General features: G+C 42.2%; 1 protein-coding gene and 1 long non-coding RNA gene across 2 annotated transcripts; one reads left to right on the forward strand and one right to left on the reverse strand.

The window, feature by feature from the left end:
• Window positions 1-1,020: 1,020 nt before the first annotated feature.
• On the reverse strand, window positions 1,021-10,864 carry LOC116784767 (WD repeat and coiled-coil-containing protein). The gene is made up of 5 exons (XM_032683698.1): window positions 10,834-10,864; window positions 9,822-9,940; window positions 6,153-8,022; window positions 3,437-3,554; window positions 1,021-1,633 (listed from the first exon to the last, which is right to left on the reverse strand). The coding sequence occupies exons 3-5, from the start codon at window positions 8,001-8,003 to the stop codon at window positions 1,368-1,370; spliced, it is 2,235 nt and encodes a 744-aa protein (XP_032539589.1). The 5' UTR covers window positions 8,004-8,022; window positions 9,822-9,940; window positions 10,834-10,864; the 3' UTR covers window positions 1,021-1,367.
• A 7,831-nt stretch (window positions 10,865-18,695) lies between these two features.
• On the forward strand, window positions 18,696-20,471 carry LOC116784770. The gene is made up of 3 exons (XR_004356238.1): window positions 18,696-18,833; window positions 19,148-19,261; window positions 20,125-20,471. It is a non-coding gene; the product is annotated as an uncharacterized LOC116784770 (long non-coding RNA).
• The last annotated feature ends 736 nt before the right edge of the window (window positions 20,472-21,207 follow it).

Here is a 21,207-nt window from a genome sequence, read left to right on the forward strand (position 1 = left end):
CAGAGCCAAGAGTGCTCAGCCCTAACCCTTTCCTCCTAAGTGGGTTAGTGGGATGCTGAAACCAGGAACAGGCATGAAAAAGGACTGTTGGGTGGTTGTGAAGAAACATGGACCAACCCCAGCATCCAGCCTGCTTTGTATGCACACCCAGAGCTCAGGCTCTGGATTTGTGACTTTCTGGTAGCTGTAATCACAGACCACCTCCTGATTAAACAGTGACCATTATAGAGAACAGATGATTGTTATGTAAAGGATGAAGCCCACAGCTGCCAAATGATTTCACCTGTTTCCCTCCTCCCCTATTCATCAAAAGCTGTAACTTCACATTGTACCACCCAACGCTGAGTGCTCTCTGCAGCTTTTGTTAGTTTGTAACTTTCATATCATATTTTTGTGGGCAGATAATTTTTTTTTTGACAGTGGCTAAATTTCCAAAAAGGCAATAAATAAAAAAAAAGGGATTATCTTAGTCCTGAGATAGCAGCTCCAATTCTTTAATCTAGTCACTTGATGCCCTCTCACATACTAAGTGCCACTGTGAAAGCCTGATAAACTGCTTAATGTTATCATGCTGTGATTTTATGGGGAGCAATCTTGGATTAGTCTTTTCTTCAGTGCTGCAATCCACATTACATAAACTTGTGCTTACATAAACTTTTTCTAATTTCACCTTTGCATTTTCTCTCTCTTCTCTCACTACAAAAGCCCATGGAACATGTTCTTCTGCCAGCTTTTAACTGGATGTTCTCACCGCAAAAGATGAGACACACGACAGCCACTTCCCAAAATCCACACAGAGACGGAAGCACAGAGAAGGTGTTGAGGGCAGGCGCAGGAGGGGAAAAGGCTCTTGCTTCTGCACACTATGGATAATCCATATGAACCTACTTTGTCCCAAACTCCATGAACCTAAACTGGTGCTTACACCAGTGCAAACCCACTTCTGCAGGCACTGTTCCTAAGTAACATCAGTGTAATATTTCAGGCTTTGGCAGAAGGGAGGAAATGGGGGACAATGCAGCATTTTCAAGGATTTCTTTATTATCCAAGTTTACTATTGTCTAAAAACACCAATGTATTAAAGACCAAGATGGAAAGTTGAGCTCAGAAATTTGTAAGAACGCGCATTTTCAACCGCTGGTACAAAGAGCTGGTCTGTACTGCAAGAGGCATAGTTAAAAAACACTGCTCAGTATAAAAAAAAAAAGTGAATGTTTCCAAGGATCAAATAAATAATTTACAATGTAAAAAAAAAATTATAGAAATCCAACAGAGATGTGAGACTGCTGTTGAGAACCCACAGTCCTACACAGTAAATGTAAAAGCCCCCCATCATCAGACAGGCATCACAAAATCACTGCCAAAAACTACACTTTATTGCCCGGCTGTTCCGAGGGGCTGCCGCTGTCCAAGGTCTTGGAGGAGCAGTCCCTGAGGACTTCCGAAGTGATATCCAGGCTTTCAGAAGAAGTGGATCTGCAGCCTTGTGTGGAGCTGATGATGTCCAAAGTTTTGGAAGAACGGGCACTGTAGCCTTTTGCACTGGCATCTCTTATGACGATCTCCTGCATGGATGTAAACGTTAATGGGACAAAGCCCTCGCTGTCCGCTGTGAGAACGATCCAAGAGGAACCTGTGAGCACACGTAAACATCTGTTGATGATTTTTTGTGTAATCAGGTAACTTTAAGGTATAAAACCTATTTCTTCTAGAATTAAATGCTGCTGTATATTTACAGCTTTTCTAGCAAAAAAAAAAAAAAAAACAAAACGAAAGTAAGTATGGGAAGACACAGGTTGTATAATGTTCAAAATAAAGGACACTTTGCAAATACGACAAATTTTACCACAAAGAGATGAGAAAATAATAAATGCATGCTTCAAATGAAGAGGAGGAATGAAATTCTGAAAAGAATTCATAAGCATCCACACTTGTTTGTAATTAGGTATTGATAAACTGCTTCAGTGCTAAAGCGGTGCAGATACTGCAAAAAGTAGCGATTTAGTAAATGAAATTACAAATTAATGTAATAAAGACAATGCAGAAACCTCTTTTATTAATGTAATTTCAATATACTTAATTCCAATAAATACAAGGAAGAATACTGTGCAAATCCCATGTCTCTGGTCCCCTTGCTATTTGACTTCATCACTAGCATTTTTTTTACAATTTGAAATAATTTACTGAATCTGAAACATTGACTTCTATCAATACATATAAACCAGAAAATGTTCATACTTGCATCCATTAAGCTGATGAAGCAAGAAAACAGAGCTCATGGGGGGGGGTGAGGGAATTCAGAGAAACATTCCCAGCTGTTTGTAAATTTAAATTACATAACTTCACGTCACAAGTAAGGTCACAAGAAGATTGCAGCTTAAAAGCCCACAACACTTTAATCTTTTGGCTTAATATCTCATTTGGACCAAACTTGAAAATACCATTCCTACTTTGCCGATTTATATTTCAAATAAACATATTCCAGCAACTAATTAAAGAGAAACAAAATTTGCACAATGGTAAGAACAACAGCCTTAGGCTTTGGGATGGTTGCCCAACGGTCTGCAAGGAGGCAGACAGCAGATATGGTGGGGACAAAAGCTGGAATATAGTACAGGGAACACCTGGAGTAGTGGGAGATCATATCCCTAAAGTGTGTTTTCTACTTTTGCCATGAGTAAGGCACTCCAAATTGAGACGTACACAGACACGTGGGATGGGCATGGCATGAACTGGTAGCAGCAGAGAGGACAACAGCAGTAAGACAGGCAGTTTTCCTCACTGCAAAAACTGATGTGAAATGCACTGCTGGAGTGTACAGAACTACTTCTTTGTTTATAAAACCTAAAAGACTTCTTAAAGGAGACCAGATGCTGGAGCTACAGATTAAAATATAGAAAACTGTATTCCCCAAACCACCAGACAACCCTAATCTCCTCGTTACTTAGGCTTCTCTCTTCAGAATAGCTGAAAACATAAATAAAACAGTACTGACAGTAACTTCCCTGTGTAACCAGTTACTTGGTAAGGAGGTATCAATACATAAAAGTTTGCACTTTTTTTTTTATAATGTAAAGCTTCTTCTCAGTAAAAAGCCCAGAGAAGAAATTTTAAGTTCTAAAACAAATGAGCAAACTTTTATTAATAATCTTCCATTACTTATTCCTTGGGGTTTTCCCCAGATGGAATACACATACTGCTATTACTGAGAATGTCACACAGAATCACAGAATCATGGAATGGTTTGGGTTGGAAGGGACCTTAAAGACCATCCAGTTCCAAACCCCCTGCCATGGGTAGGGACAACTTCCACTAAACCAGCTTGCTCCAAATCCCATCCAACCTGGCCTCGGACACTTCTAGGGATGGGGCATCCACAGCTTCTCTGGGCAAGATGTGTTTAAAGTGTTTGTATTCCTGGATAATCACAACGTACCATGTTGCATTTCCACAAGAGAGAGGTTGAATATCTGCTGGACGATGTTTAGGCAGAGTTTACCACCACAGAGAAGAACGGCCCGACTTTCATCTGAATCACTTCTGAAAAGCTGCTTCTGTAAATGCAAGAAAGAGTCCTCAGGTGCTGTAACGTATATTTAAGCATAGATGTCAAAATGGCACTGATCAAAGCAGGATCAGACGTGCCTTCAGTGACATCATTTACAGAAACTCAAACACTACATTAATTCAGACCCATTTGCAAGATTTATCCCTTAAAGTCTCAGCTCTCAAACAGCAGGTCTGTGAGTGACAGCAGCAAGGACCTGTGCTCATTCAGCATGTGTCAGAACAGCAGGAGAGGAAATCATGCACTGCTGCTGAGGAAACCATGAGCTTCATCCACAGCACAATCCTCACACTTATCCTTCCATCTGTGAGGGATATTTCCCCAAGGAGCTTGTAAAGCTGCAGGTTTTCTATCCTCCTCTGTCCTTGATCCACAACTTAAGAAGATGAGAGAGCTCCTGCTCATGAATGTTGGGGCAAATGACAGACTCACAAGTCAGAAGAGCTTGTTTGTCTCACCTCTGACCATTGCTGCCCCAAGGCTTAAATACAAAAGCATGTCCAAGGAATATGCCCAGTGGGGCAAAGTATTTTTTAAATCTGCTAAAGCTCAGTTTTTACCAATACTACAAACAGTGTCCTTGTTTAGGATAACATTCACAAAACCACATCACTTTGCAGGGAAGCCTTGATAACATCTCTGGGTAATGACAAAAACATAATCAATTCTAACTCCTTTTCCATGCTGTGGATGGATCCATGCACCCACAAGGAGAGTCTATGGCAGAGGGGAGGGTGGAGATCACAGAATCACATAATGTCCTGAGCTGGAAGGGACCCACAAGAATCATTGACTCCAACTCCTGGCCCTGCACAGGACCATCCCAAGAGTCACATCATGTGCCTGAGAGCGTTGTCCAAACTCTTCTTGAACTCTGCCAGGCTTAGTGCTGTGACCACTTCCCTGGGGAGCCTGTTCCAGTGCTCAACGACCCTCTAGGTAAAGAACCTCTCCCTAATATCCAACCTCAACCTCCCCCCTCACACCTTCAACCCTCTTGCACTGAAGATTCTCACATGCTCTTTGCCTACTGCACTGCTAAACCCTGCCCTGTCAAAAACTGGCTTATTTGGGACATTTTGGGTTTCCTCAATGTTTTGTAAAATACAGCTAATCACCTGGACAGCAGAGAAACCATCAGGGCTCAGCACATGAGGTGAGGATCCCTGTTTGCCTATTAATGATTTCTGAATCAAAAAAAAACTCTGGCTGAAGTTAAAACCCAGCATTTTCTGCCAGACTTTCCAATGTCACTTGTAATTCAAAAGTCAAATGCTTTTCTTGCCACAAATCATCAGTGAGCAAAGTATGTAGATGAAACTGAGGCACTACTTTAATTTGTGAATCTACAAGCGAGTGCAGCTAATTCAGCTCTTGGAATCACAGAATGCTTTGGGTTGGAAGGGACCTTTAAGATCATTCAGTTCCAGTCCCCTGTCAGAGGGAAGGACACCTTCCACTAAATCAAGTTGCTTAGAGCCCCATCCAGCCTGGTCTTGAACACCAGGACAAGGTGATACTTAGAACTCAGTTTCAAACCACATGCAAAAAGAGAACAGAGCACCAAAATTTAACAAAGATTTGTGCTACCTCAAATTAAAGCAGCTTTCTAAAAAACACCTTAGACCTGCAGAGGGAAATGTTCACTTTTCAGAGTAACGCCCCAAACATAAATAATGTTTGAGCTAGAAAAATAAGTTATTATAGTTATTAAATGTTTACAATGGAAAAAAAGTGAAGAGAGCGAGGGAATATGATCTAGGACCAAAGAGTTCAATGCTACAAAAGCTGATATTAATTTTTTGCAATAATAAAGCTGAAAAACAAGAGCTTATTGAAAGGAAAATGGCAGTTTAAATGACTTTGAATATTGACTAAGGTTTATTAATCTGAATTCTAGAGGAGACCTACCAGATTTGTGCCAGGTTTTGATAATCAGATAACTTACCCTTTCTAGCATGAGATTTGCAAGAGCAAATCTTTCAGCCAAGAAAGTGTTTTTCACATGAAATTTCATTTTAAATCCATTTTTAAGCTATGTTAATGGAATTATCTACTGTGTCCCTAAGGGTTTCTTTTCTCCTCAGATGCTAATTAGCAACCTTTCTGTTTCAGAGCCAAAGCAATTTGCTTTTGTTTCAGTCTCCATTATTTTAGTTGTCCTCATAGGAGAGTGGGAGATGGATACCAATTCCCACATGTGGAAATCTTCACTTGTCTAAATTTCTGAACATAAAGCTTTAGAAGTTGCCTAGGAAAAACATTCCCTTCCTAGAACTCCATATAGGGCTTTAATTTCACAACTGAGCTCCCACACGTGGGTCCTGTGGAGTCTCAGCAGCCTCTGTGCAGAGGGAGCAGGTATGAGCTGAGGGGTTCAGCCCAGCACAAGGGAGCTGCACATTCCCAGATATTCCATTGCTTTAAAAACACTGGAAGCCTGCTGAGTCATGGGACTTGTAACAGTAGTCTCATCTGCAGGAACAGAATGGAAATCTAATCCTATTGACCATGACTTGAGCATTACGAAGAACATACAGCCATAAACAGATTTCATCACTATGGCTTCCAATATTAAAATTACCTGGCAGGTGATGTTAATAAAAGAGGGTTCCTGAGAAGATGGATACACTGGAAGACTTCTCTTCCCAGATTTTAGCAGCTCAGTTAATTCACAGAGGTGCTGCTGCAATTCTGTGAAGTTACCAGACAGTTTTTCTACATTTTTCAAGAAGTAACTTGCCTCCTTTTCAGTGAACAGGTTATTCTTGTAAGAATGGGGTATTTTGGAAGCTGCCTCTGCCTGCCTTTTTGGAGACGTTGGCTTGTTTGATGCAGCAGACAGTGCCATGGTCCGATTGACTGGTTCAGCATCCAAAATCTCAACAGCTGGTGGTAAGTTCAGGGGAATCTTTTTGTCTTTGAAGTCGCTCACGTTCAACACAAGGTTTTGTTCATAAGTAGGACTCTTGATTTCTTCAATGAGTTTCCTTCGGCTTGTAGGGGACTGCAGGGCAGAGCGATCCGGTATCAGGAGCCCACGGCTCAGGGGGTGAACGTCTCTAGAGGGATCACGAGGAATGTTGGAAAGGTTCAAACTGGAACTGCCATTAACTGATGGAAATGTTGAAGGACCCATTTCAAATATCAGTTTCTTAATTATCAAACGGATCATGTATTTGTCTGACCTTGAAGAGGGAAGAAACGCGGGGTCACTGAATTTTTGGCTTCCAACCATTATCAGTAACAGTTTATTGGTCAAGAAGCACAAACCCTTTGGTTTCTCACTTTTCTCTAGTTGAATTTGCTGAATATTGGGTAAATTGGATGAAGTCAGTGAATAGACTAAAATAACATTACAAGTATTGGAGGCAACCGATACAGTTTGAGTTTTGGGGTCAAAAGCCATTATGTCAGGAACCAGAATGCCCGGGATGCTCGCTTTTTTGGTAGAGGTAACCTTTCTTTCAAAAGTCACCAGGATGAGGTGTGAAGAATCTTGGCCACTTCCCGTCAGGTAGTCCTTGGGCCTCAGGTGAAGGAGAGGGCTGGAATCAGCACCCTGCTTGCTAGAAAGTATGTGAGTGAGATCCACAGGAGATGTCACTACAGACAAGGACTTCTCAGAGTCCAGCGACTTCTTCACCCCATCCATGGAACACTCCTCCTCTCCACACAAGCTGGACTGAGAGGGGAAGGACTCAGTTTCCACACTTGATGGAACTTCAAATGCAACACCAGCATTTAAGCCACAGATCTTGTCTAGAGGGAGCTCAGTGGCAACGGCTACTTGGAAATTCTGCGTCGCCTCCACGGCACAGATGTAGCCTCCCACGTCAAAGATTGGGCAGAAAGAACAAGCACTCAGCGTTTTCTGAGCATCATCCCAAATGTAGGAGTGAAGGGCACTGCCCACCCCCACGACTAGGCGGTTGCCTTCCTTGGTCCAACAGGCACAGTGGATGAGGCCACTGCCTTTGATCTCCGCGCTAATTCTGGAGTTGTTGAGGTGGACAGAGGGTAAGACAGAGGCGTCCCGGGTGGTCAGCACGGCCAAGACCTCCTTGCTGGGGTGCCACACGCAGCCCTGGGGCAGCACGGGGTACGGTTCGCTGATGTCGCAGATCTGAGACACCAGGAGGTTGCTCCTGTCGGCGCCGCTGAAGCAGAGCTGCCAAATGGTGATGTGCTTCTTGTGCTGCACCGTGAGCAGGGCCGGGGCCTCGGGGGGACATGGGGCCCAGTACAGCCCGTGGACGTGCTCAAACTGACCAAAAACGCTGGAGTCACCAAATTTGGGCTCTCCGTTTTGAAGGTGTAATGCAGTCAAGATCACCTGCTTCCCATCTGTCCAGGCAAGCCCATGCACAGGGTGGATTGCTTGGCATAAGGCATTGAGGCCGGTTCGCAGAAGCTTTGCCTTTCCCAGCTCCATGATTTTTAAAGTGAGACATCTAAAAAAATTAGAATGAGAAATAAACTATTGTAGAGGATAGAGGACAATATCTGTATGATTACTCAGCTTCTGATCCTGCCAACGCTGGACTCGTCCTTCCAGTGAAGTCAATGTACATATAATGTTCATCTATGCTTAGTTACCAAACCCTAGAATTTTTAGTTTACGATGTTTCCACAGTGAAATGCAATTTTAAGAGAAAGAAACTTTGCTGTTTGCATAGGCTTACCATCAGATTTCTTCTGCATTTTCATCACAACACCAGTCCTTTCATTCTAATCAGCAAGTTGCTGTTCTCAGAATATTTTCTGATTTACTTCAGTATTAACAATTCTCAAAACATCACCTCTCACTCCCAACTTCATGGACCATTTGTGATCAGATGAAGTAATCCCTTACGAATATAACCAAGCATTAATGTATTATCTACAAATCTGATCCTGTCTTAAGCGTGTGAGAATGAGGCATTTGCATGTTTATTCCAAAAAGCTCTCTAAAAATGCAAATGCAGTTTTGAAGAAAGTTGGGATCAAAGCAGATTTTTCTGAAGAAATGAATGTGAAAAGAATTTAAAAGAAGCCATACACAAGGCACCAAGACTTTGGAAAAGTTTGGGATTTTACATGTACTTCTATGAGCTGTGAGCTCATAGAGCACAGCTGAGCACACTCTGAGCAGAAAAGCCAATTCAAAGGAATCGATGGTTTCCTCATTTAAGATTCTCCATAGGATTTGGCACAGCTGCAAAGTCATGGCACAGAATGAGTTGCAGCTCTAGAGGGAAACACGAAAAGCAAGAAGTGTTTGAGCAAGTCAAACTTTCAAACTGGGTGGGTTTATCCCTATGTGCAGGGCCTGGCACCACTTGGTATTTTAATTAACTACTGGTGGATGATCCTACACTTGGAGGAAGAGGATCCTACACTTGGAGCAAGAGTGGATTTCAAAGACTAAAATTGCATAGAAAGTTACATTATGTTGATCAAGATAACTTCTTCTCAGACTAATAACAAGTGCAAAATAATATACATATCAAAACAAAAAAACCCCACCAACTTGGATACCTCATCAGGAATAATCCCCTAAGTAGATGTATAGCAAAAAAGGATCTGGTGATCACAAATTTAATATTTCAGTAATGTGAGAAATTTGCCAAATAAAACAACGTCATTCAGGAATGTTTTTAAGAGGGATGCTATACACTAGGCAGATAATTACCCCACTTCCACACTGCTAACAGTATCTCCAATGGAGTACTGCACATATTTCTGAGTCCAAGGATGATGGAAATGCCTAACAGAGCTCAGGGACCAGACAGACGGGAAGTAAGTGAGTATAGATTGTGAGTGGAAACTTGAGAACACCCACCAGCCTGCTGACAGGAGAACATGTATCCATTGCACTCCAGGTATACTCTTGATAGTGCAAAATAATAATCAGCTTAGTTTCAATAAAGATTTAGGTCAGCTATTAAGGAAAAATTGTGACTATAAGCAATAGCTAAGCATCGAAGCACCTTGGGGAGTGGGGGGAAGGCAATCCATGAATTTCATAATCTGTAAGAGCCAATTAAGGAAATGCCTGTCAGGGATAAGTTTAAGTACACTGGATCCCGCCTCACGGTGGGAAAGCACTACTGGATATATTTCCAACTCAACTTCTCCATCATCCACCTGGCCTCTCCTCTACACTCCAGCATAACCAGCCTCAATCCCGTCAAGCAGCCGCCACGTGCAGGAAAATTAACGCTGGTTGTTGCCTGTGCTCAGAACCCACACACTGCTGGGCAACACTTACTGATGGCAGGGAGACACGAGATAAGGCGCCTCACAGGACACGCCAAGATGCTAAAGCCTCCTGGGCCATCTGGAGAGGTCCCTGTGACACAAGGGATGTTTCCCACTATCCTGGCAGACCTGGAAGAGCAAAAAGAGCAGGAGATCCACTGGCCATTGCCCTCCAGTGCCCCGTGCCCAAACCCCCAACGCCTCCTGCAGCGCCCGGCCCGGGCCCAGCTCCCCGGGCAGGTGCCACACCACAGGCCGGGATCTCGACGAAACACGGAGCCCGCCCCAGCCCCTCGGGGCAGAGGAGCCGCTGCGAGGATCCCGCAGCCCGGGGCGGCCGCGGCAGCGGCTCCGGGAGCGCCCAAACCCGCCCGCCCGCGTCCCCGCTCCCCGCGCGGGCCCGCCCGCACCCGTATTCCCCGCCTCCCCGGCGGCCCGCCCGCCGCTCTCTGCCCCGCCGCGGCCGCAGCCTCGCTCACCTCCCTGCCCGCGGCCCGGCCCGCTCCGGTGAGGCGGCACCGGGGCCGTGCAGCCTCAGCAGCGCTGGGCTGTGGCGGGCACCGCCTTCCCGCACGGCCCGGGCCCGCCTCCCCTCCCGCCCGGCCCCTCACAGCGCAGCACCGCCCGGCCGCTGGGGGCGCCCGCGCCGCCCCGCCCCGCCTGGACGCTCCGCAGCGGCCGCGCTCTGTGACCCATGGGCGGTGCCTGCACGGGGCGGGCGCCCCGCGCCGCTCCGCCCTGCCCGGGTACCCTCGGCCGCCGCTGAGTGGCGGTGAGGACGTAATGTGTAATCACGGAATGTTAGAAGAGACTCATCAGGATCATCGAGTCCAACTCCTGCCCCTGCGCAGGACCATCCCAAGAGTCACACCATGTGCCTCAGAGCATTGTCCAAACGCTTCTTGAACTCTGTAAGGCTTGGTGCTGTGACCAGTGCCCTGGGGAGTCTGTTCCAGTGCCCAACCGCCCTCTGGGGGAAAAACTTTTTTTCTAATATCTAGCCAAAAAGTCCTCCGGCTCACCTTCATGCCATTGTCTCGGGTCCTGTCAGTGGTCACCAGAGAGAGGACATCGGTACCTGCCCCTCTGCTTCCCCTCACGAGCAGCTTGTAACTGCGATGATGTCTCCTTTCAGACTCCTCCAGGCTGAATAGACCAAGTGCCCTCAGACGCTCCTCATGAGGCCTCCAGACCCTTCACCATCCCCACGACCCTCCTTTGGACGCTCTCTAGTAGCTTAATGTTGTTTTTATATTGCGCCCAAAACTGCACACAATATTAACGTGAGGCTGCCCCCGTGCAGAGCAGAGCTGGACCATCCCCTCCCTCTCCTGGCTGGCCATACGTTGCCTGAGGCACCCCAGGACACGGTTGGCATCAGGCAAAGCATCACCAGCAGATCAATGGAGGTGGTTGTCTCACTGTCATCACCTCCATCGCTCCCGAGGGTCACCCACTGTGTGACACCTCCAAGCCACCACCCCCCACCTGCCTGCACGCATGTGGCTCTCGGAGAGGCCTCAGAAGGGATCACAGGAGATGCTGCAGCAGGAGGACATGGGATTCCCGGTGTGGCGTGTGACCCCACAGTATGAGGGGACCACACTAAAGTGAAGAAAGCATATAAATGTAATGCAGAACTACTCCAATACAGCTTACCTGGTCCCAATCTATTGCATCAAGCATAACTCTTTAAAAAGTCTCCAAGGCCTTTTAAAAGTTAATTATACTGCAACACTGTACCGCTTTGCCACTCCTCAGCCCTGCAGAGCAGTGTGATCATCATACAGTTTTTGAAACCCACACTTTTTATAGGATATTGAAATACTGAAAAAGGTGCCTTAAAAAACTACCAGAGGTGTTGAAAAAAATGCTTAAAATAGTTGGAAGGTCAAATATGTAAGTAGCTCAAACTTAGCAAAAGAAGAACACTAGGTGGTGACTTGGCCATATCACATGAGTGCTTTTACAGAGGGGGAAAAAAAGCATGAAAAAGCTCTTAAAGGTAGTGAAGGAAGATTTAACAAGAGCAATGGATGGATTCAAATTCGTAAGACACAGCTGTGAGTCCTACTGACCACTGGAACAAACTACCAACAGAGCAACTTCATGCTGAAATTTGGTGACTTTCAGGCATATACCATTTAAATGCAGATTTTGCCTCAGTCACAGAACAATTTCTGAGCTCAATAAATAGATTTTCAATATCTATGTATCTGTGGGATGCAAGGTAAAATTTCATGTACTGCCTCTAACCACAAAAGCTCAACATAATTTGACTGTTTCATACATGAAAGGGCACCTGCAAGATGCTGAAAGACAGGTTGGTGTGTTTGAGAAGGTTTTAAGGAGCAAAAATTTACTTGTTCTTATACTGCTTATAGTGGCAAAGGTTTATGGGAAAGAAATCCCTGCTATTCAAATTGAAAGCTAGTTTCCAGGTTGCTTTGGAAGCTTGTTCAGAAAAAAAAATTGGTCATGAGATAGAGGCAGGGATGGCTGGAGGTGGAGAATAGGATTTGCTTAAACTGTTGTATTTTTGAGGCATTATGCCAGCTTCAGGCATTTGATGCTGTGAGTTGCAGTAAATAAATAAATAAATAAAGATTTGAGATAATGAATAGATTTTCAAGGTTATGTTTTTTAGTTTAGAAAGATAAGCAGTGGACCCAAATGCCAGCTTCTCTGTGGTTTATAATCAGTTTATAATCAGTTTACTGATTATAATTTTAATCTCACCACAATCATGTTGAACAGTAATGATTTTACATTTTTCTATTTTCATATAAACTTAAACTGACCATCCATATTAATAGACAGAAATAAACATTTCAGATTTGTTTTAGAAAGCAGAGACCACAGTTAAATGCCTCAAAGACATTTTTCACACTAAATGTTTATTGTTTCCTATGCCTATAATTATACAATTAAGTATTTTTAAATACTTATTTTCATCATGTAAATTCTCTTATATGCATAAATGCTGAGTTCTACAAATGAAATGTAAATATCACAAAACCCCATAGTTAATTGAAAATCTGTAAAATAATATTTTCATTGAAATGGAACGGACTCAGAATCACAGAATTATAGAATCAATTAGGTTGGAAAAGACCTCTGAGATCATTGAGTCCAACCTGTGACCAAACATCACCTTCTCAACTACACCATGGCACCAAGAACCATGTCCAGTCTTTCCTTAAACACCTCCAGGGATGGTGACTCCACCACACTGGGCAGCCCATCCCTATCTCTAATCACCTTTTCTGTGAAGAAATTTCCTCCTAATGTTCGATTTAAACCTCCTGTGGCATAGATTAAGACTATTTCCTCTCATCCTGTCACTTGTTGCCTGGGAGAAGAGCCTGACCCCCACCTGGCTACAACCTTCATTCAGGGAGCAGTAGAGAGTGATAAGGTTGCCCCTGAGCGTCCTCTTGTCCAGGCTGAACACTTACACCTTCCTCAGCTGCTCCTCATCAGACTTTTGTTCCAGACCCTTCCCCATCTCTTTGCCCTTCTCTGGACTCGCTCCAGCACCTCAATGTCCTTCTTGAATTGAGGGGCCCCAAACCGGGCACAGGAGCCAAAGTGTGGCCTCACCAGTGCCAGGTACAGGGGAAGATTTAATGCATTATCCACTGCCTTGGGTAATGGCACAGGGTAAACAAGGGCATCAGAAGGGCAAATAAAAAAAACAGCTGCAAATAATGTAAATGGTTTTTAAAAACCTATTAAAACAAAGCACAGGAGGCTGCACCATTTCCTGACCATAGCGCAGTCTCCTGCCATGTACTAAACTGCACTTTAACTCTTGCCTGTCCCGTTCATCCACCCCAGCCAAGCACTCCTGACTGCCCCTCACCCCCCACTCACCATGGACGGACCCTCTATCCCTGCATCTCATCCTCCATCTCTGCATCTCATCCTGTCTGCCTGCCCTCATCTCCTGGTTCCCACTCTGCCACCCACCTCAGAGCCACCCTGACCAGCAGGACAGGCCCTCCTGTGCCCACAGCGCCTGTCTCAACCTGTCCCAGAACTCAACCTACCAGAGTGCCAGGATGGCGTGTGGGTAGTTATTATTGCACCTCAGTGTTTATTTCTATGCCCACAGTGTGTCTTATTTGCGTAACCACAGCCTGGTTATTTTGCCGTGTAGAACACCATGGAAATGGCTGTAGGCTGCTTGGCCAGCAGCCACAAGCCACGGCTAGTCGCAGTGGTTATTCCTCAGCAGCTGCCCTGCAAATAAACATCTCTTGTTTTCTTTCTTTCTTTTCCAGACTTTTCAAGCTGTTCACTGCTGATACATATAATGTGTCTGTGACTTCAGGGATTTTAATGACACAGAACCCCTCAGGAGATGTATGTAAGGTAGAAAGTGAGGCAATGAAATTATGCCAGGAAAAGTGTTTAGAAGACTAAAATTACAGAAATTGTTTCCTATGGTCATGCTCATTTAAAGCACACATTTTGGCTTTTAAAAACATGTGATTGCATTGAGTCAGGCTTATCCTTAAACATTGAGCAGGCTCACAAATCTGTTCTCAGGCCCTGCATGGAGAGCAGAGTTGCCTTCTCATAACTTAATTTGTTGTATCATTTGGGTGTCTGCTTTTCAAATTAGTTGAAATGCAGCATTAATAAGAATATAGGAGAGTCTGAGATAGAAGAGTTATGACTATCTGTTAGAGGGAGGGAATGGCAGGGAAGGAAGGTGAAATGGATGTGATGGGCAGACATGTTGTAGAGTTATTATTTATGCATTCTGTAGATTTTTTTCTTTGCTTTTACTGAACATGTACACATTCAAAGAACATAATGTTACAAGGGAAAAGAATAATTTGAAGGTACTTCCTCTTAACTTCACAAGCATCATTTGAAAATATATATATATTTAATCCAGTCTATGGACGCTACCAAATGAACAAATTGATCTCATAATCGTATTTCTTAATGGGAAAACTTAATGAGGCACTTCCGTGTAATTTAGACTCTAAAATATGATGTGGTAAAGCCTAAGATGGGTAGCTAAAAGATACAGATGTTTTATGTGCTTTTTATTATTAGATTAAAATGTTTCTTCTTCATTAGTAGTGAAGATAATATAAGATGAGCAGTTTTGCAGAAAATTGCCTACTCCTGAGTCAATATCATGGTGTTAGAAGAAGGCAGATAGTGCTGGGGGGGGGGGGGGTGTGAACCAGATCCCTGTGTGTGAGACACGCTGAGAATCATGTCTGCTCGACTTGGCTGAGTACAGCCAGACGGGGTCACAGTGTTTCCAAAACATAGGCAAAACTGAATCTTGTGCTCTATAGCACAAGGCCTGGCAGGGGACTGATTCCTTGTGTCTCCAGGCTTTGAGGCATTGAGTGGATCAGTGCAAACTTTGGGGATTAGAACAGTGACAAAGTGAGTGGGAATTACTGCTTTTCTCTGCAGCTGTAACTACCACACCTCTCCAAAGCAGCTTCCACTCCACTCCAAGTCTCCTCAAGCCTGCCCTAGCAGGTCCAACACTTTGCTGGTTGTTGTAGAGACAAAGGAGATCCAGGATGTTGTTTATATCAGTTTTCAAACAGCTGATTGTTTCCTACACCAGGAAGAAGGCATGTGCAATGTAGCAAACTCATACAGGAATGTTTTGTCACCCCCTGCAGTTGTTCATGCTGTCACAGCCTACTTTTTCTGTGTGTAAAAACCTGCACCAGTGCTTTTCTGTGTCTGAAACAGGCTGTCAGCTAAATTCTACTCACTCTGCTGCAGTTTAGGGGAGACAATGAATTCTAGAATTGGGCAGAGAAACGAGGTCCAGGGTGAATATCTGTGAGAGAAACTGGAGAGTGGTATTTCTAAGAGGAAAGGAGACCTAATGGATAGAGCAGTTTTCAAGTATTTAACAGACAACTGCCCAAAACAAGGATATAAAATGTGAATAGTGAAAATATTTGATTTGAGACAGGAAAACAGACCTTCCAGAGAACTGGCATAAAGCTCTGTGTCAACCTGATGTACTTGCAGTGCTGTGGAAGTGCTAGGAAGTAAAACCCAGTCTTCTGACTACTCACACTGTTTGTTGTATACTATAAATAACATGCAAAACCAGAATAGCATAATGTATATTAAAAATGAGTTAGCCTTTTGTGAACCTTTTCATTTTAAATTTTTTGGGGGTAAATCTGTTGTGTTGTAAATAAGGATTTTTGATATGACAGTGTTCCTCTGGAATAATCTTTCCAGGAACATTTCCAGGCATACATCTTAAGAAGAAATAATATCTTCTTTTAAATTACACATCCTTGTAACTGTGGTTAATCCACAGTTACACAAATCATATCATTACAGATATTTCAAAATATCTTGTGAAAGAGATTGTTCAGATCTTAATCTTTCTGGTAGGCACCTGGAGTCCCCTTTTGCTTGTGCCCCTGTATATAGACATCTTTTCTCCTTCTTCTCCCTAAGTCTTGCTGTGAGAACCCTTTCTTGTGTCTGTAAACAGTTCAGTACTAGACACTTCCTTCTCTTACTGATGCATTTTCTATTTTCCTTTTATGTAACTAATCTGCAAAAGCACTGCTTTCATCTTTGCTGCTGCTTAGGCTAATCCTGCATTTCTGGCACACTGTTTTCATGCTCCATTTTCTTTTGTGCTATTAACAGGTATAAGTGCTTTGAGATAACAGTGTATCAATGAAGATCAGTGTAGCAACATTTTGTGTTGATAACAATATAATTGATATCTAAATAAAATGTTAATGAGGAAAGGTAGACATGGAAATGGAGATGACAGCTGTGTACAAGTTACATGAGCATAAGAATATTTACAAACTGAGCGAAATCATGACTTGTTTGAAGTTCAGGGGAAATTTTGACAGTAATTTTCAATGGAGCCAGTACTGTGACTTTTCTTCTTTTTAGTCATTTGCCTTATTTTTGGGTGAACTAAATTTCTGAGGGAAAGATAGCAAGGGAAACAATTAGCATCATGCTTACAAATCAAATAGTGTTATGCTCTCTAAGATAGGTAATGTAACAAAGTGCAATGAGCCTTATTGTAAAATGCACTAAAGTGTTAAACTTAAAAAGAAATTTATTGATAATTACAGAGACACAGAATTCACAGACAGATAAAAGCTATGAGCTATGATAGCAATGGGCATGTTAGTAATTGATTGCTGTGACTTTGCTATGCTGGAACAACTGTGCAGCTGAGCTGTGACTTCAATTGAGAAACTGATCCACTTTAAAAGTGTTTTGATAGGTATTTTTAGCCCCATAAATATTTGGGTCCATATATTTCCATCCGGTGGCTGCAGGATGAATGAACAGGGGTCCAATGGAGAATGAGAAGGCCTGTCACCAGTATTTCTTTGGAAAACATCACCTCAGCATCCCCGAGCTAAATTCCCATAAGGGCACAAGAGCTTTTCTTACTTTTTGGCTGCCAAACTTAGTACATTATTGTGAATTTTGTACTCATTTTTTAAAATAATATTTGAGAACAGTATCTTTCTGTAATGCCTTTTATATTTTTTGTATTTGTTAAGTATGTTTGATTTGAAGGAAGAGACTTGCCTCTGAAGTGAACTAAAGGTTTGCATTTGTCTGGAGTTTCAGCTGGTTATTGTCTGTAGTGGTGTTTAGATGTTTAGGTGTGTGCTGTGTGCTTCCTTGGCTGCTAAGATACCATGGTGCCTGCTGACAAGTGGGATGGATCCTTGTCAAAGGACAGAGGTTGTCAAATATTAATGGTTTTAACTGGCAGGTCTGTGTAACACTGCAAATGTCACCTCGTGTGCGGGAAATCCATCTGTACCAGTCCTGAAGTTTTGCACCATGTGCCTCCAAACACTTGATCTCACCTGGCTGTTCATGCACTTGTGTCAAATAATAGTGGAGGAAAGGGAAGCATAAGGGTCAAGGACAGTGCACTGAGCACTTTGGAGACTCGTATGAGAGGTACCCAAATGTCATTAGCTGGGGGCTAATGGCAGCTGTCTCCTTGTCCATTAGGTAATAGAACCAGCCAGAAGTACTGAACCTCAACAAAGTGAGTTTGCATTTAACAGAAAGATTGTGAAATTGCCCCAGTCTGCTGGAAAAACAAAGCCACAGCATTGACTAATTAGCATATATATAAACACATAAAATGACTATTAACATATAAACCACTAATACATAAGTTAATTTCAGTTATATGTGACAATAGAAAATAAATTCATACTTTCATGTGTGAAATTTCATAATTCCTGGGATTTACCTTGCCTAACTCCACATGCTTGAACGTGAGGTCAGATGAGTCCAGGTCTAAAGAATGGGTTAGTGCACCTGGTACAACATGTTGGGGGGTTTTTTAAGAACCAGTTAGATAAATGTCTGACAGGAGTTTCTTAATAATAATTGGCACTGTCCTGGGTTAGGGAGGTGGATTCTTCAGCTACATTTTGAATGGCAAAAAATGGTCCAAGGCTTGTGGCTTTCTGTCAAGGCAGGAAAACCTGAAAGTAAAAATGGCTAAAAATAAGTTCATTGTCCAAGATGAGAAAACACAGATGAAAATGAGAATCAGGGAAAAGGAAGTTAGGCTTGATTATACTGTTTATACTACTTCAGTGATTGAAAAGATATTAAGGGAAACTCACACAAGTATAGAAAATACTATTCTAGAACAGTAGAGGAAAAAAGGGAAGAACTAGTTGAGGGTGGTGCAGGGCCTACTTTATACACTTTGTGCAGTGATCTCTCACTTTTTAGCTATTATAAAGAAGAACAAAATAATGTTTCATTGTGCAAAGTCAGCATCATAGATTGGCCAGCAGAACATCAGATTACTTTGATTTTGTTGCATTTCATTTGTATATTGTTTTGTTATTGTTCTCACAAAACTGTTTTCAGTATCAAAAAAGAAAAAAACCTACGTGGAATATAAAACTTCTGTTGTTAGCATTTTCTCAAGAAGTGGGACAATACAAAAAAAACATGAAGAGAAAGCAGACTGCTGCATGCTTTGCAGGTAACTTATGGAAAATGTAAGGTAAGTTTTAATTTTACTTTGAAGCAGATTGTACTTTTAAGTAAAGCTATAGCAACTCCTAAAAATATACTAGGATGCATATAAATGTGCTGGATAAAGATGCAGAGTCATTAAAATGGAAATTTAGACTTTGTGGTCTGTTGTTTATTCCTCATGGGGAAATGTTTTGGAGGAGCTGGTACACCATTTAGACTTCTGAGCGCCACTGGTGTGGCATAATGACTGTAGTCATTCTGCTTCCACTTCTAATTTAAGCTCCTAGTCTTCCTAACTTTCCTCTGCTTTAATTACAGAAGACAGACTTCCCTGTCAGGTGACTCTGGACAGGAGCTTAGCCCCAGTAGCCTTGTTATTCTTCCAGAAGAGCCTGTTCTTTCTCCTGGTGAAATAAGGAGTCAAAAAAGGGGGTTAGTGCCTTCATGACATTTAGGCAATCTGAACAACTCCCCCTTTCCTAAACTGGTTGATTTTGTCCCTATGAAATAGCACTTCTGGGGGATGGTGAATGCTTCTCAGTCTATGCTTTTCTCCTTTTCACAGCCTACTCTCTGCTCAACTCGTTTGGTACAAATTCCTTCTCTGTCTCCACATGCCTTTATCACTGTTTGTGTAAAACTCTTCTGTACAGCTTGTGCTTAATAGAACAGTCCTCTTCTATCTCTCTACTTCGCTGATTCTCCATCTGTTCTGCATCCAAACCAAAGCTGAAAATTTATCCTCTGCTTTGCATAAATCTTTTCAGCATTTCTTCCAGTGCTTGTATTGCCTTCAATTTTAACTTTACAGCCCTGTGATAGACACTAGGTACAATAGTTCTGCACTGCACTCCTAAGTCATTACCTGAAAACAAATATTTTGTTCAATTGTCCATTTTTAAGTGCATCTATATACTTTAAACACCTGTTTTAAAATGTATGTACATAATAGCATGTTCATAAATGTGGGGGCAGTTCTATTCTTTAACATTTACAATTTTAAGGGATATATAGTATTTTTTTCATAAGCCTTCCTATAAAATTGTGTCTAATAAAATGAACTAGTGTTCTCAGTTACCTAATTGTGCTGGGTGATGATAGAACTTTCAGGCAGATTGATTCCTCCTTAGGTTCAATAACCCTTGCAACATACAGCAGGAAAAAAAATGTCACCAAAATATTACAAATCCAGAAATTCATTAAGCAGAACAGAACTAAGTTTTTTTAATTTTACAGCCACTTATTCTCTGAAGCTAATTGTATTGTCATCTGAAGGTTTATTTGTCCACTTTTAGCTCCACCAAACAGAACCGAACCAAACTTTGACAGCTGTTCGAAGAATCTCCTTTCATTCCTGATCTTCTCCACATTCAAATCATTTTATGGAAGAGAAAATGCATGAAAAATTAAAATGGTAATGTGACAGACTGACAATGAAATGTCTAGTTGTAAGTTCTGAGGTATCTTTGACACCTGGATACTCGCTGATCAGATTATCACCTTCCCCTGTAATATATTTTCTGTGTTTCATTAACCTCAATCCAAGTGGACCAAACTATGGCACTATCACTCATAGAAGATAATAGTTGTGAGAAAAATGTCATTGTGGTTCTTCCTTTAGATGAGCCTAAGTAGTCCTCTAAAATATATCCTCCCATCATTCTAGTAAGTTATAATTAAGTTTCATTTTGCTTGGCCATAGCATAAGTATTGTAAATACCATATTCTGTTATGAGACACAAGGATGTTATTCAAGTGTATTTGCAGGATTAGAAACATCTGCTGCTTGGAAATTGCTATGTCATTTAGAAATCTGATAATGTCTTCTCTCCATACTAAGTCTGCGAACCTCTGTGTTACTTATTTGATTTCAGTGCTTCATGCTGATTTCAGTGAAGGAAAGCATGACTTAAAACTAAATTTTAAAGCAGTAATAGTGCAAATACCCTTTTGAACAAAATTTTAATGCAAAATATCAGGAAATCCAATTAACCCAATAACTGTAAAGTAACAGATGTGTTTAATAGTTAAAAAGTCAGTTTTATTTGTTGTTTGGAGTATTTTTTTACAATCAGCAGTGTTCCTCGAGGCTGCTTAAAGAGATCTTTGTGAACAAGGCAGTCCAAATATACCTGGCTACCTGGCATGCCTGTGGTCGTAGGTGATTTAGAATGATGATTCCTTTGTCTCTGGGAGGATACTTGTGTTAGAGAACATTTAATTAAATTATTTGAAACTCTTTACTTGTTTCAAGAATTGAAATTGTTCCTTGTGAGATTTCTGGCTGCATCACTGGACTGGTACTAATGCCAAATCTCCAGATACATTAAGGTCTTTCAGAGCATATCTGTGCCCTGTGAATGGGCTTGCCATGGTTC

This window comes from Chiroxiphia lanceolata, chromosome 3 (genome assembly GCF_009829145.1).
Source record: "Chiroxiphia lanceolata isolate bChiLan1 chromosome 3, bChiLan1.pri, whole genome shotgun sequence".
Lineage (NCBI taxonomy): Eukaryota > Metazoa > Chordata > Aves > Passeriformes > Pipridae > Chiroxiphia > Chiroxiphia lanceolata.